The sequence below is a fragment of the Equus przewalskii genome, chromosome 14, assembly GCF_037783145.1.
Source record: "Equus przewalskii isolate Varuska chromosome 14, EquPr2, whole genome shotgun sequence".
In the NCBI taxonomy this organism is placed as follows: domain Eukaryota; kingdom Metazoa; phylum Chordata; class Mammalia; order Perissodactyla; family Equidae; genus Equus; species Equus przewalskii.
In genome coordinates this window covers 12,778,438-12,794,750 of record NC_091844.1, presented here as the reverse complement: position 1 = coordinate 12,794,750, position 16,313 = coordinate 12,778,438, and the positions used below count along the sequence as shown (strand labels likewise).

The 16,313-nt window shown below is 42.9% G+C and overlaps 1 protein-coding gene across 1 annotated transcript; it reads left to right on the top strand.

Annotated features, from left to right (window-relative positions):
* Window positions 1-253: 253 nt before the first annotated feature.
* ZNF892 (zinc finger protein 892) lies at window positions 254-14,674 on the top strand. Its single transcript, XM_070573586.1, has 5 exons — window positions 254-752; window positions 1,551-1,634; window positions 4,918-5,023; window positions 5,518-5,604; window positions 8,133-14,674. Exons 2-5 carry the CDS (start codon window positions 1,602-1,604, stop codon window positions 9,401-9,403), a joined length of 1,497 nt encoding a protein of 498 aa, XP_070429687.1. The 5' UTR covers window positions 254-752; window positions 1,551-1,601; the 3' UTR covers window positions 9,404-14,674.
* The last annotated feature ends 1,639 nt before the right edge of the window (window positions 14,675-16,313 follow it).

The following is a 16,313-nucleotide window of genomic DNA, read 5'->3' as shown; positions in this document are numbered from 1 at the left end:
GCGCAGCAGAAGGGAAGCGACGGCGGTGGGGTAACCATCCTTTGGGATGCGGCGCCTCCCTCTGAGGGAGTCCAGCAGCTACGAGGGAATCCTGGTGTGCTGGGGCGCAGCCATCCACCGGTTACAGCTGCAGGGGAGAGAGTGTCCCACGTGCGGCGGGGTCTGGTGCAGCCGAGCACATCTTCCGGGGCGGGAAGGCAGAATCGGCATCACGAAAAGCCCGGCCCTTCGAACGCCCAAGAAGGACCTTTCTAAGGGCCCAACACCCCCGGAAACCCAGAACCGGGAGCCCCCATCGCGGGAGACGCAGCCCCGAGGGCGGAAGACCCCTGGCCAGCGTCCCCCGGAGTCCTCTGGGAAGCGGCGTACGGTGTCGCGAGCCGCGCCCTGCGGAGGATTCTGGGAGTTGTAGTTCAGCCGCGAGTTCGGGCAGGCGCGACCGGGCCCGGCCGGCTCCTAGATGTCTTTGTCGTCTGACCCGGCTTCTTCCGTGTCGGGCGTGAGGTCGAGCCTGGGGTCGAACAGGACTGAGCGTGTGTCCTTCTAAGTCTCAGTGGCCGGAAGGAGGGCGGCGGGAGGGCCCCCGGGTCGGGGGCGCAGGCTGCCCCGCGAGGGTCGCGCGTGTTCCCCGCCCCTGGGTGGGCGACCTCCCTCCCAGCCCCCGGGCCCCTCGCGCGTTCGCTGCGCCTTTCTCTGCGGCGGGAGTCACCTGCGCGGGCCGGGAGAGAGTCGCAGGGAGCCGGGGGGCAGAGGTGAGAATTTGGGAGGGGTGCGGGCGCGGTGCCTGCTGGAGAGTAAAAGGAGAAAGGCTGCCCTCTGGCTGGGGCAGGCTCGGGAAGGAGAAGCGTCCTGTCTCTGTGTGAGAGAGCCCCTTCTTGCTGGTTATCCTCACGTTGGGGTTTTCAGGGAGAGCCCGCCGCCTGCCTTGCCCTGCTGGTCTTTAGGATGATGTGCGCCTCCCCTGCCCCCCAAATCAGCAGATCTGACTATTTGGCTTTTGATAATGACTTCCTTTTGTCCTCACAGGAACCCCATGAGGCAGTAGGATACCCATCTGGCAGATGGGGCAAGTGAGGATTCGAGAAGTCACAGGATTTCTTCAGAATCCTGGATTTTTTCCCACAAGACCCATCGCATTTCTGAGAAAGCCAGTGTTCTCTCTGAAAAGACAACGTTTAAAAAGAATTTAGTGTTCGTTCATCCTGTGAGCCTCGAATAGAACAGGGATGAATCGTTAAGTGAGGCACCGACTGACACAAGAGACTTTGAGTGTTATTTGACTATCACTCAGCAGATGAAAGATACAAATATGTATTTAGTTTATGTGTCCAGATTCTCATAGCAGAGTTCTACTGGAGGTTAAGGGCGGAGGAGGATGGGAGGAACCTGAGGCAGCAAGGTCATGGCTGTCTTGATTCAGGGATGTTGTGGGATTGTCCCTTGGTTCCCTGTGTCAGCTCTTCTTAGGTGACAAGTAGCTGCATATGACAGTTTCTGCGAGTTTACGGGAAGGCAAGAGTAATTATCATGATTTCTATCTTCACGTCTAGGGTCACTTTCTGAGGACTTAGACCTTCCTGGTGCTGGAAACCCAAAATAGCATGACCACTGTGCTGCTGACCATTGCGTCCCAGGTGGGTTTAGGTCCTTCTTTTATTTTCCTTGTGTTCTCAGAACGTAAATGTGGTTCCTTCCATTGTTATGGAATTGCTCAGCCCTGATTCCTAGACCACTGGGTTCATCTTGGTAAAATGATGAATTGTGAACCTGACAGTACGTGCTCCTCACTTGTGCAGGACTTTCTCTCCCGGCATTACTTCTCTGTCCACTTAGTGCTTGGTGCACACTTACTAACTCCTCAGTGCTGTAATTGGCCTCATGGTGAGATGCAAAGTGATGAAAGCCAGTTGTGCTGAAGTTTACTGAGGAGATAAGATATAGATAAGTAACATAGTTAAACAGCAAGAAGAAATATATGTATTTCTAAATGCAGAAATGACCGGTACAGACAAGTCATAAAAGGCCTTAGAAGAGGTTTTCCATCCTCTAGAGTATTTGGGGGAAAAATATTGGGATAAAATCGGCACTTTGAAAAACAAGAGACAATAAGTAGTTGGAGAATAGAATACAGGAATATTCCAAGAGAGAGAACAGGTTTGGCAAAAAAGAGTCTCCAAGTGATGAGAGAGTTAGAGATCTTTGAGGGGTATGTGTGTGTTACTGTGGAGTGAGCTGGAGTGTGAGGGAAGCTTAGGTATGTTGTAGCCATACCACTGGCAAATCCACGCTGGGTCTTATTCCAAGAGCGATTAAGGCCCTGTGAAGGTTTTTAGAGGCTCAGCAAGATGAAACATGCCATGACTGGTTGGGGAGAGATTAGTCAAGATGCTTCTGTAGGATCTGGCCTAGGACCCTGGGAGAATGGCGGACCCTGGGAGAATGTGGTAAGGACACTAAGAGTGCTTGTGAGCTTCAGACCTGGCCTCACAGCACACAGGAGCTGATGATCCATGTAAGACGCTGGGAGAAAAGGCCAGTACTGGTTCTGATCTGAATTGTAGATCTCTTTCAGAGGGAAGAGGGAAGAGAAAGTCAGTAGCGTCTGCGGGACAGTGTCTGATTGGTCTGCCTCTGCCCTCCAGCCCCAGCACGTGCACACTGAGCAGCAGCTCCATAAACGAGTTTGACTGCTGAGGTTTTCTCAGGGAACTCCAGTCTGAAAGGAACTGCCAGTTAGTCTGTTACTGTGAGCATTATTTGTAAAGAAAGAAGACTGTACAAATGATATTGCTTGTGTTGATCACTCCTGAGGCATATGGCCTTAAGGGACCATAAACTGAAATGAAAAGTGTAGTGATTTCACACTTCAAGTATTAGAATAAAGAGTTAAATTATTTTGGGCAGGGGATTTTCAAAGTAGGTAGCTTTTAACTTTATTTCGTTAATGTGAGTTGTTTTTGGAGGGCTATATCATAAACATTAGAATGATGAATATAAATAAAGTTAACCATTATATTCATATCTATGTTCAGGGGCCTTTGGCAAAGGTGGTGGTTCGAAAAGGGGTAGGATTGGTTCATTTGCTAGCACCCAGGAACTGGTCTATTTAATGCATCTCATTTAAATTGAAGTTGTATAGAAATTTTTAATTTTTTTATTATTATTTTTAAAAATTTTTCCTTCTTCTCCCCAAAGCCCCCCAGTACATAGTTGTGTATTCTAGTTCTGGGTCCTTCTGGTGGTGCTATGTGGGATGCTGCCTCAGCATGGCCTGATGAGTGGTGCCGTGTCCGCACCCAGGATCCAAACCAGTGAAACCCTGGGCCGCCGAAGCGGAGTGCACGAACTTAACCACTCGGCCACGGGGCCGGCCCCTGTATAGAAATTTTTTTAATACAATGAAAAAATTATTAGACATTTGTCTTATCGGTAGTAAACAGATTCAGCTACAGATTCAAAGTAGCATTACCCACCCTCTCCCTTGCCCCATATTTTAGCAGGCAGTCTAAACTTTGTGCCCATGATCTAGATTAAGGTTAGGCTCGAGTAAACACTCCTGCAGTGTTTTCCAACTTTAATACCCTTCTGTTCCTCTCCCCACCTCTGTTTTCATGCACATTTTACAGAACACCCCATTTAAACTTGTTTCTAGTAATTCTTGTTCAAGTGTTCCTTCCTTCATTCAACACTCTGAGAAGTATTTACAGTCTTCCTGCTCTGCACCACGTACTAGGGCTGCTTCAGTGAGCAAAAGCAGACCTGGCCTCTGCTCTCATGGAGCCTACTGTCTAATGGGACAGTCAGACGATAATCACAAAGTCTCTCAGTGTGCCCGTAACCCAAGAGAAGGGAAAGAACATGGGGCTGCAACCCAGAGAGTCCGGGAAGGCTTCCCTGAGGAGGTGACATCTGAGCTGAGAGCTGAAGTGTGAGTAGGATTAAAATACCTGAAAGGGTAGGGCAGGGGGAGAACATTCAGGAAGAGGAAGCTACATGTGAAAAGGAGCAAAAGGGAATGTGGCATACATTTCAGGAAGCTGAAAGATGACCTCCAGCTGGAGCACAGAGAATGCGGGAGGAGTAGCATATGCTGGGGTAGAGAGTAGATGCAGGGGCCAGACCCATCAGGGCCGTTACAAGAAATGGCAAGAACACTTTGGGAACTTTCATAATAATTTGGGCTTGGGTCACTGTTTTACAAATAAATCTATATTCTGTGACACATGTAGCAGACTTCTTAATTTTTAATACATATTGGGCGAATTTTATTCCCAAAGGAAGACTAGAGAGGAAAATATTTCATATTTCTTAATCCCTTATATTGTAAAACTATACCATAAAGAAAATACTTAACTCATAATTACATTTGCTTCACTTCCCCATGTCTAAATATTAAGGGTTTCTATAATTTAGTTTATTTATTTTTATTAAGACTATAGGGTTTTTAGGTAACTGCATTGATCTTTTTCTCTGCATTTTTTTAATTGAGGTAACAGTGGTTTATAACATTATGTAAATTTCAGGTGTACATCATTATATTTCAATTTCTGTGTAGAGTACATCATGTTCAACACCCAAAGGCTAATTACCATCCATGACCATACACATGTGTCCAGTCACCCCTTATAATTTAGTTTATTGATACATAAACTAATAACTTGGTACCTTCAGATTTTATGGAGAGGTGCTTTCCTTCCTACTGACAGGTAACATGCAGTTCTTATAGTTGGAGGCAGGGAGTGAGTCTGTGGCTGCAAATACGCTGAGAACCTTAGTATTGGAAGGGATGTTAGAGGTCGTTTTGTCTAACCTTCCTGTCCTTCCTGTCTTCCTTCTCCTGTGCTGTCAGTTTGAGTCCTTCTCAGAAGCCTCTGGAAGGAGGTCCCTTGGTGAGCACTGATGTGTTTGGTTCTTCAGGAGTCGTCGATGGTCAGGGATATGGCTGAGGCTCTCCCCAAGTGGGGGCAGCTGAACCCTCCTCAGGGAGATGCGCCCAAGAAGCATAGGAATCTGGTCTTGCTGGGTAAGGATGACTCCCCCTCCCCTGGGAGTTTACCTGTTGTACCTTTGCTTCCTCGGTTCCTAGGAGCTCTGGGGTTCTTAGATTCAAAGATTCTTAATCTCTAAAAGGCCTAAGACAGACGGTTTCTGCTGTTTGTTTCTGGATATAGTTTTAACACTCCTAGAGTTAGAAATGGACACCTTTTTATTGTATTCACCTGGCAATAGCATCCTTCTTCTCTATTCCTTGACCAAGGATGTTGAGACAAAGTTCTAGTGAAAACATCTCTTGAGAAATGAGTACCTATTCTTTTGATAGGGAGAGGGAAAAACAAGTGACTCAGTTGTTCTGAATGCAAGTAAACCTCGTATCAATCTTTCTGCCTTCTTCTGAGCACTGTTGAGGGAGAAATCCAAAACCAGCCCCTTTCTCTCTGTCTTATGTTGTCTTCCCTAATGACCAAGGAGCTAGTACTGAGCTCTTTACCAGACTCCTTTTTCTTTCCCCATGAATAGGGCTTCCAATTTCCAAGCCTGATGTAATCTCTCCGTTGGAGTGTAAGGAGGAACTGGAGAGAGAAATCCCAAAAGCGACTGGTCCAGGTGAGTGTTGGAGATAATGAACATAAAACTCAGGTGGTCAGTGGGAAAAGTATCTTTGAAATGCTTGTGGAGGAGCCTTTCCAGATTTCTCTAGACCCATGCAAAAGTTGAAGTGAAGTTCCTTTCTCCCGTGCCACACTCCAGCTCTGTGGATGATGATTTTTTAATAAATTCATAATTTTATTTGTTAGAATGTAAATGCTTTCCACCCTTTCAGACCGATTCTTTTTCCTAAATAAGATGAAATTAAATCAACATTTTTAAGTTTGTTAATAATTTGCTTGGGTGCAAGGTTCTAAACCTGGCTTTTTCATATATGTTATTTTATCTCTACAGGATTTTGCTACTTTTTGTCTCAGACCAATGACTATGAGTTGATCTCTGAGTTTTGCCTTGCCTTCCTCTCTATTTTATGGCAGGCAGCATAACATAGTAGTTAAGAATGCAGACCTTGGGGGCCAGCCTGGTGGTGCAGCGGTTAAATTCGCACGTTCCACTTCTCGGTGGCCTGGGGTTCACTGGTTCGGATCCCAGGTGTGGATATGGCACCGCTTGGCAAGCCATGCTGTAGTAGGTGTCCCACATATAAAGTAGAGGAAGATGGGCACGATGTTAGCTCAGGGCTAGTCTTCCTCAACAAAAAAGAGGAGGACTGGCAATAGTTAGCTCAGGGCTAATCTTCCTCAAAAAAAAAAAGAATGCAGACCTTGGAACTAGTCTTCCTGGGTTCAAAGTCAATCTCAGCTGCTCACTAGGTCTGTGACCTTTAACAAGTGAGTTATCCTCTCTGTGATTCAAATTCCCCAACTGTAAAATGGGGATAATGATAATACTTAACTCATAGGGTTGTTGGGAGGATCAAATGAAATAACCCAAGAGAAATGCTTAGAACAGTACCTGGCTATATGCTAAGCAAATGATAGCTATTGATTAAGTCCTGGTAACTTTTTTTTAAAAGATGTCATGGATTTGACCCTATCATTTCTGTCAAACTTGATTATGCAATAGACTACCAGCTAATTATGCTTTCTTTGGTCTTATCCTTCTGTAACTGAGGCAGCAGAATACTGCTAGATTCCCCACAGTGAGTTGCTTACTCTGCCACTTCTGCATTCCTCTACCTGCTTTCAAGGCCTTTGTTAGTCTACCTGCCTAGCCATTTTGCCTTCTTTGTTTCTAACTTGACCCCTTAACACCAGGCAGGCAAGTCTGTTACTAGCCTCCGCTGACTGTATGTTCTCCATGAACATTTGGGGCTTTAATTCTTTTTTTTTTTTTTTTTTTTAAGATTTTATTTTTTCCTTTTTCTCCCCAAAGCCCCCCGGTACATAGTTGTGTATTCTTCGTTGTGGGTTCCTCTAGTTGTGGCATGTGGGACGCTGCCTCAGCGTGGTTTGATGAGCAGTGCCATGTCCGCGCCCAGGATTCGAACCAATGAAACACTGGGCCGCCTGCAGCGGAGCACGCAAACGTAACCACTCGGCCACGGGGCCAGCCCCATGGGGCTTTAATTCTTTCACTCCCCTTAGCTGAAAGTCCATTTGCCTTTAACCTATTTCTGCTTATTTTAAAATCTCAGACACTTCCCTGATTTTATGTACTTGAGAACACTGTAGTGATTTATTTCGTGTAGAGTCATGGTTGGAATGGATATTAAAGACCATTTAAGCCTGGAAATATTTAAACATTTTTAGCAGTAAAGCTTTTTCCCCCAAACCTTTAATGGGAAGTCTAGGGTTTTGGGGCAGGTATCCTGACAGGGGATGCCAATCTGAGCACATGGGGATTTGACCTTCCCCTCTTCACACACTACCCTTTTTAAAAGAAAAAAAAATTAGTTCTTTTTACTCTTTGCAATTTGCTGGGTGTGGGGCAATCAGAGATGATTAGTTGCTTCTTAATTGCTAAGCTTTGTGATGATTTGAAATTGTAAATCTGGGCCATTTTGAATGGTAGTTTCTAGAATTTGTGTCTTATCTTGAGAAGGTGGAAGCAACAGAGTTATTTGTGTAAGACAGATGGTTTTGAAAGATGAGTCTGTTAGCAGTGATTGATTGGGACATACTGGAATGGGAAATGATTGCTGGCAAGGAGATCAGCTCAAGATGGTCATCCTCAACACATGAAGTGATGAGGCTCTGCTGAGGCGGTGACAATGGGCAATCCCTGGCGAGACCGTCTTTCTCTGATCCCAGCCCTGTCTCCACCAAACCCTGTTTTTTATCTTCCATTTCCCCACATCATATCTGCTTAGTCTTTTCTGTTATTCTTTCTTATTTCCTACCCTGCTGGATAGAGTAGTCTTGAGTACCTGCTCACCCTCCTCCTTTATGCAACTGCTCTTCTTTGCCCAGTCGACCTTTTTTTTTTTCATAGTCTCTCAAGATTGTAAGGCTATTTTTGAGAGCTTTTAAGTTCCTGTGTTCCCTGTAAGCATTTTTTGTTTGTTGGTTTCATATTATCCTACCATAGCACTTTTTTTTCTCTCCATGTAGGAAATGATATCTTTGTATTTTTGTGTTTTTCAGACTGGGAGACAAAACCAGAAAGCAAGGAGCAAACTCCAAAGCAGGACATTTCTGAAGAAGCATCAGCCCCTGGGGTGTTAATAGATAGATTTCCAAAGGAAAGTTCCGGTGAATGTGAGGATTCTTTAGAGAGTCAGCAGGAAAACCATGAGAAACATTTAATGCAAGAGGTTGTCGCTCAGAAGAGATCTTCTGGGGAGAGAAGTTACCAGTGTGGTGAATCTGGAAGAAATTTTAGTTGGAGATCATTACATGTTCAACAGCAAGAAGAAAGACTACATAATTGTGATTCATTCAAAAAGAACTTAAAACGAAATGCAGATCTAACGAGGCATGAGAAGATTTGTACAGGAAAGAAACCGTGGAAGTGTAATGAGTGTGAGAAGGCCTTTAGTTACTACTCAGCTTTTGTCTTGCATCAGAGAATTCACACAGGAGAAAAACCTTACGAATGTAACGAATGTGGTAAAGCCTTTAGCCAGAGCATACACCTTACTCTACACCAGAGAATTCATACTGGAGAGAAACCGTATGAATGTCACGAATGTGGGAAAGCTTTCAGTCACCGCTCAGCCCTTATTCGGCATCATATAATTCATACTGGAGAGAAGCCCTATGAATGCAATGAATGTGGGAAGGCCTTTAATCAGAGTTCATACCTCACTCAACATCAGCGAATTCATACTGGAGAGAAACCTTATGAGTGTAATGAATGTGGGAAGGCCTTCAGCCAAAGCACATTCCTTACCCAGCATCAGGTCATTCACACTGGAGAGAAACCATATAAGTGTAATGAATGTGGAAAAGCCTTTAGTGATCGATCAGGCCTTATTCAGCACCAGAGAACTCATACTGGGGAGAGGCCTTATGAGTGTAATGAATGTGGGAAGGCCTTTGGCTACTGTTCAGCCCTGACTCAACACCAGAGAACTCACACTGGGGAGAAACCCTATAAATGCAGTGATTGTCCCAAATCCTTCAGTGACCGCTCAGCCCTTGTTCGTCATCAGAGAACACACACTGGAGAGAAACCTTACAAATGTAAGGATTGTGGAAAAGCTTTCAGCCAGAGCTCATCTCTTACAAAGCATCAGAAAACTCACACTGGAGAAAAACCCTACAAATGTAAGGAATGTGGAAAAGCTTTCAGCCAGAGTTCATCCCTTTCTCAACATCAGAAAACCCATGCTGGAGGGAAAACCGGGGAATATGGAAAATCCTTTAGTGAGCATTCAGCCTTTAGCCAGCAAAAGAGAATTCATACTGGATAAAGATTATATAAATGTAGTACATTCAGAGCATATTTATTGAACAATTACTATACATGCTGTGAGGGCTACAAAGGAATTTATGACTGTTACAAAAAAGATAGTCATTGAGAAGTCATTGTTGATATGGGACATAGCTGACAGAATGTGAAAGAGGAGTTTTACATTTTTTAAAGTGTTCTAATGGAGGACACTGAATTTCCCTGGGGAAAGAAGGAAATTATTTCCAATACCCTAATGTGTATGTAAGCTACCTAATCCTTGAGAGAGAAATAGGGTATGCCATGATGGAAAGAAGACATCTTGGCTGGGCTGGGTAGTCTCATAATGCTAAGGGGATGAGATTTTACAGGGATAAGTGCTTTTGGGGAAATTACAGGGGTAGAAATCAAGAGATTGAGAATTCACAATGAGTGTGTCCAGGCTTGGAGGTGGCAGTGGAAGGGAAGTTGTCCCTAGTCTTTATTACAAGGGCACTGAAGAGGTAGGCAGAAAGGATAGAGAAAAAGAGCTGGGGGAATGAACTCAAGAAATGATGGAGAAAACTATTCAAACAAATACAACCAGGAAAAGTATTAGTCAGACTTGTTAGTTGGTCAGTTGCAAAGTTTCCACCCTGAAGCCTAGGAACGTTGGCCTGGCAGTCCACTTCTGCACTTTTTGTCTTTTCGACCTTGCATATTGAGATGTCACCTACTAAGAATCACATTAACTCCAAGGGTCAAGACGGACAGCCTAGAAAGGGAGAGTACAGAAGAGACCTTTGATGTTTTCAGTCTGTTAAGCTATCTGAGTTACCTGAGAATGTGCTTATTTATAAAGATTTACCTCAGTTGTATGTAGTTTGTACTTAGACTTTTTCATACCATAGTAAAATTTAGTTGTGGACCTGAGCTGACACTGCATATTAGATTGTGAAAACTTGAAAAGACTGAAATTCTTGCCTGTCACCATTTTTCTCGGGGATAGAGGCAGATGACATCTTTGTGTATATATTTTTTTCATTGAAACTTTGAAGGTTATCACTGCAAATATTTTGAGTACTGGGTTTTTAGTTTCCACAAGTTTGTGATGTCTTGGTGTGGATTTCTTTGAGTTTATCCATTTTTCTGAGCTCTTGAATCTGTAGATTAATGTCTATTGCCAAATTTGGGGGATTTTTCAGCCACCATTTCTTTGGATACATTTTCAGCCCCCCACCCCCACCCTTTCTTTCCTTCCAGGACTCTGATGGCACAAATGTTAGATCTTTGATTGCTGTTCCACAGGTTCCTGAGGCTCTGTTCATTTTTTTTCAGTATATTTTTTTCTTAGTCTGCTTAGCCTGCCATAACAAAATAACATAGACTGGGTGGCTCAAACAACAGAAACTAATTTCTTACAGTTCTGGAGGCTGGGAAGTCCAAGATCAAGGTGTTGACTTTGGTCTCTTGCAAGTGTTCTCTTCTTGGCTTGCAGAAGGCCACCTTCTTGCTGTGTCCTCACGTGGCCTTTCCTTGGTTCATGCACATGGGAAGAGAGAGAGATTCTCTCCTAATAGGCTCCGAGCGTTATGACCTCATTTAACCTTAATTACCTCCAAAAAGCCTTATCTCCAAATGTAGTCACATTGGGAGTTAGTGCTTCAACATATGAACTTGAGGGGACGTAATTCAGTCCATAGTGTTCTGCCCCTGCTCCCGCCAAATTCATGTTTTTCTCACATGCAAAATACATTCACACCATCCCAACAACCCCAAAAGTTTTAACCCATTCTAGCATCACTTCTAAAGTTCACAGTCTCATCTAAGTATCACATAAATCAGATATGGGTGAGACTCGAGCTATAATTCATCCTGAGGCAAAATACTTGTCCAGCTGTGAATCTGTGAAACCACATAAGTTATGTGCTTCCAGAATAGGATTGTGGGACAGGCATAGTGCAGATATTCTAAAAGGGAGAAACAGGAAAGAAGGAAGGGATGATGGGTCCCAAGCAAGTCCAAAACCTAGTAAGGCAAACTCCATGAGATCTTAAGGTGTGAGAATAATCCTCCTCGGCTTGATGCCCCACCTTCCAGACCCACTGGTGCAATGGGCCTGCTACCAAGGCTCTGCTGCACAACCCTGTGGTTGGAGGCTGTCTGGATTGTTGAAACTCATTGGTGTCCCCCCACTTTGAAACAAGAGGCAACCTGATGTGCTCTGAATCAGCTTGGAGTCATTCTTCTGGAACTTTCTTGAAGCATAGGGCATGTTTGCAGCTGAATACCTCTGTTGTCTGGGCCTGTAACATCTAAGAAGTCTGATGGCCCTCCTTCATTTGTCTGGTTTTTCATTCCCCTTTAGTCCCAGCTGTTGGTGTTTCTGCTGATATAATCACATTTCCTGGCGTCTGCTGAGATGGCTGATTAAGTTTATGAGTCTCACTCATGATCTCTTTATCAAATGGTTGTTCAGCCACACTCTCTTCTCTTCAGATTGAGATTTCTCATATTTTACAGTATGGATAGATAGAATTATCCAAATCTCCAAGTTCTGGTTCCTTTTTGCTTAACAATTCCTTCTCTCTCTGCTCACGTTTTGCTGTAAGCAGTAAGGAGGACCCAAGCTGTACCTTCACTGCTTTGCTTGGACATCTCTGTTGAACATCCAGTTTCATTGCTCACAAGTTCTGCCTTTCACAAAACACTGAGACACAGGTCAGCCAAGTTCTTTGCCACTTTACATCAAGAATCGTCTTCTAGTTTCCAATAATGCGTTCCTCGTTTCTGGCTGAGACCTCACCAGAAGGGCCTTTAACCTCCATATTTCTAGCGTGCACCTTGAAACTTTCCCACCCTCTATCTGTTACTCAGTTCCAAAGCTGCTTCCACATCTTTAGGTATGTGTTGGAGCAGCACCCCACTTCTAGGTACCAAAATCTGTCTTAATCTACTTGGGGTGCTGTAAAAAACATACCATTGACTGGATGACTCAAAAGAAATTTATTTCTCACACTTCTGGAGGCTGGGAAGGCCCAGATAAGTTGCCAGCCAATTCAGTTTTTGGTAAGAGCTCTCTTCTAGGCTTGCAGATGGCCACCTACTTGCTGTGTCCTCACAGCCTTTCCTTGGTGCATACATGTGGAGAGAAAAAGAGAATTCTCTTTTCCTCTTCTTATAAGGCTATCAATCCTATCAGATTAGGATCCCATACTTATGACCTCATTTAACCTTAAGTACCTTCTAAAAGCCCTATCTCCAAATACAGTCACGTTGGGGATTGGGGCTTCAACATATGAATTGGGGCAGGGGGGAGGGGAATGCAATTCAGTCCATAGCAATTTTCTCTCTGTTGTTCAGATTGGGTATTCTCTATTGTTCTGTCTTCAAGTTCACTGATTCTTTCCTCTGTGCCTTCCATTCTTCTGTTGAGCCCATCATCGGGTTTTATTTCATTTATTGTATTTTTCAGTTCCGTTTGGTTCTCTGTGTATTCTATTTTGCTGAGACTTTCTGTTTTTTAAATTTATGTCAAGCATGTTTGCAATTGCTCATTGAGGCGTTATTATGATGGCTGTCTTAAAATCCTCGTCAGGTAGTTCTAACATCTACGTCATCTCAGTGTTGGCATCTCTGGACTGTCTTCTCATTCAAGTTGAGATTTTCCTAGTTCTTTGTGTGATGAGTGATTTTCATTTGAAATTTGGACATTTTGAGTTTTATGTTACAAGACTCTGTATCCTGTTTAATGCTTTTGTTTGGGCACTCCTCCTCTGACACTGCTCTGGTGGAGAAAGCGTTTGGGGGACACTGCCTTATTGCTGTAAGTTGGCATTGGAAGTCCAGGTTCATCATTGGCCTCTATTGACACCTGAGGTGGTGGTCCTCAATACTGCTGATGCTAGGCCTCCTCTGATACCACAGGTTGGGGTGGGGTTAGGTGGGGAGTAACTGCATTACTGTTTGTCATTAGCGAAACTCTTGAATCTCCACTAGGCCTCTACTGATGAAATCAAGTAAGGAAGGGCAGAGATGTCTTGTCTCTGGATAGGGTTGGAGGCCCAGTCTCCCCACCTAGTCCCCAATGACACTACTGGAGTGGGATGGGGGGAGAGGTCACTTCTGAAAATCCTGTCTCCCACTTGACCTTCTCTGATATCACTCTGGAGTGGGTTGGGACATTAAGGAACCTTGTTAGAGCTTGGTGAGGGTGGAAGTGTAGGCTCCCCACTCAGCCTTTGTTGTTGTGGTCAGGGCCACAGTTTTTCCCATGGCCTTTGGCTGGAATGGGTGATTGTTGTCCAGAAGTTTTCTGTCTTGCGAGGATGCTTTTTCCTAGTCCTTTGGCTAGACAGAGGAGAGTTTTCTTGGGCCATTTTTTATCTATGCCTATTGGTGTTTCTGAGTTGCCAGCTTCTTCAGAACCCAGTCTTGGATAGATGAGGCAAAAGGAAAACTCCAGGAATGCAGTGCTGTGTTGTTCTTCAGGTCCAGAGGCCTCAGACATTCTGTATTCTCTCCAGCTTCAGAATCTTCTTATGTCGTTCTATATGTAATGTCCAGGAATTTTAACTGTATTTAGGGAGAGGAATAGGGGAAAGTACTACTCTACCTTTCCCATGACTTCCTTCCATTTGACACTGAAATGGCATGTCAAGTTGTGTCAAAGGTTTGTGGCAGACATGTCATTTGTAACCAGTTAGGATTAAGTACCAAGAGGAATGCTCACTTGTTTGCCCAAGATAAGCTGCCAAGTTGGTGGGTAGAAACTACCAGGCTGCAAGCTTCATCTAGCTTCACAGAAACTTTAGTTTTTAAGTTAGGGAAACACCAGTGTTTAACTGTAGATCACAAATTTGAGAAGGAAAGATAGATATGACTAATAATATAAACCATGGGGTTAATTTAAACATTTTTATTTGTATCTTTGTTCTGAGAGCATGTGAGAACCACTGGAAAATTGGATTCAGAATTTGGGGAGTTTTTTCCATTGTGTGTTATCTGTATGCAGATATCTGTTCATTTGAATTTGATACATGATATATGATATCATAGAGTACCAACAAAATAATGAAAATAATTGGGATTTGGGACAAATTACTTCATTCTCTTAAGTGTTTCTTCATTTATATATTTTTTAAAATGTAATACCTACCTGGGAGTGATTAGATTAGGTAGATCATGGATGCACAGTAACTTGTAAGCTATCAAGTGCTATATAACTGTTATTGTTGATATAGTCCTTTATATAACCTGCCCATTATGTATGCTTTATGATGGTGTAGCCAAATAAAAATGACAATGAATATAATGGAATGTGCCTTTTTATCTTTTTTAAAAAATAGGTTTTCTTGAACAGTAGTAAAATCTACATCTTTTGAGATGATCATATGGTTTTCTTTAATCTGTTAATGTGGTAAATTACATTGATAAACTTTCTAATGTAAAAGAGTACTTGCATTCCTGTGATTTACCCAGGGGAAGTCCTAGGATAGCCCAATCCTGGGGTTTAATGATTTTTCCCACCCCTAGAAGAGTTCCTATTCCTTAAATGTACAGTCACATTCGCCTGGTAAAGTGGGATTATTGTGTGTGTAGTGTGTGTTTTGATTGACTTTAGGGGCTATTCCAATTTTCTTGCAAACTTTAAAGTTTTTCTAAAAATTTACCTTTTTTGCCATTAAACTGTCAAATATTTTTTATTTTCTTTAAAATCTCTGTTTTATCTGTAGTTATGTTCTCTTTTTCATTCCTGGAATTATTTGTATCCTCTTTTTCTCTTGATTGTGTTTCCAGAGGTTTGTCAATTTTACTAGTCTTTTAAAAGAACTGGCTTTTGGCCCTTTCATAAAATCAACTTTATCAAAGTATACTTTACACAAATAAAATTCACCCATTTAAAGTGTCTGATGAGTTTGATAAATGTAATACCCATTTAACCACCACCATAATTGTGTGTGTGTGTGTTTATAGTATAGTTTCTTCCTTTTCCTTCTGCCCCCTCAAGTTTGTTGATCTTTTAAAAACACAACTTTTAGTCTCATTGATTTTTTCCTATTGTTTATCCATTCTTGATTTCATTTATTTCTGGTCTAAACTTTATTATTTCCTTCCTTATGCTAACTTTGGGCTGTTTGTTCTTCTATTTCTCTACTTCCTTGAAGTGTAAAGTTAGGTTGTTGATTTGAGATCTTCTTTTTTAGTACAGGTGCCAACTACTACAAACTTCCCTCCTAGGACTGCTTTTCCTGCATCCCATAAGGTTTGATATGTTGTGTTTTAATCTTCATTTGTCTCAAGATATTTTTTAATTTCCCTTATGATTTCTTCTTTAACCCATTGGTTGTTCAAGAGTATGTTATTTAATTTCCATATATGTGTGAATTTTCCAGTTTTCCTTTTGCTATTGATTTCTAATTTCATTCCATTGTGGTCAGAAGAGACACTTTGAGATTTCAATCTTCTTAAAATTTTTAACACTTTGTCTCCTAAAATGTGATCTATCCTGGAGAATGTTCCATGTGCACTTGAGAAGGGAATTTAAATCTCTGAGCTTATCCTTTTCTTTTACCACTTTGTCCAGCACCATTAGGAGTAATCAGCCAAAGTTATTATATTTTTTAGTGTTTTGTGTCAGCCCATCAATAATGATGCTACAGCTAGGAATGCCTGGGGCACTCACCTGGGCTCATATGACTTGTGGTGAGCCTCTTTAGATATTTCCATGACCGGAGCCAATGTTGTGACTGGACCAGCCCTTGTGGTTCTTATGATTGCAAGACACCTCAGCAACAACCATCAGAGAACTTTGAAAAAAAGATTCATTACTCACAAGTACTAGAGGGCACATGGCAGGTACAAGGGCCACACAGCAAGGTTGTGGATAGAGGCAGAGAAAGTGCGGACCTGGTGCTCTCCCTTTACTGGATCTGAGGGTGGGATGTCTAGAG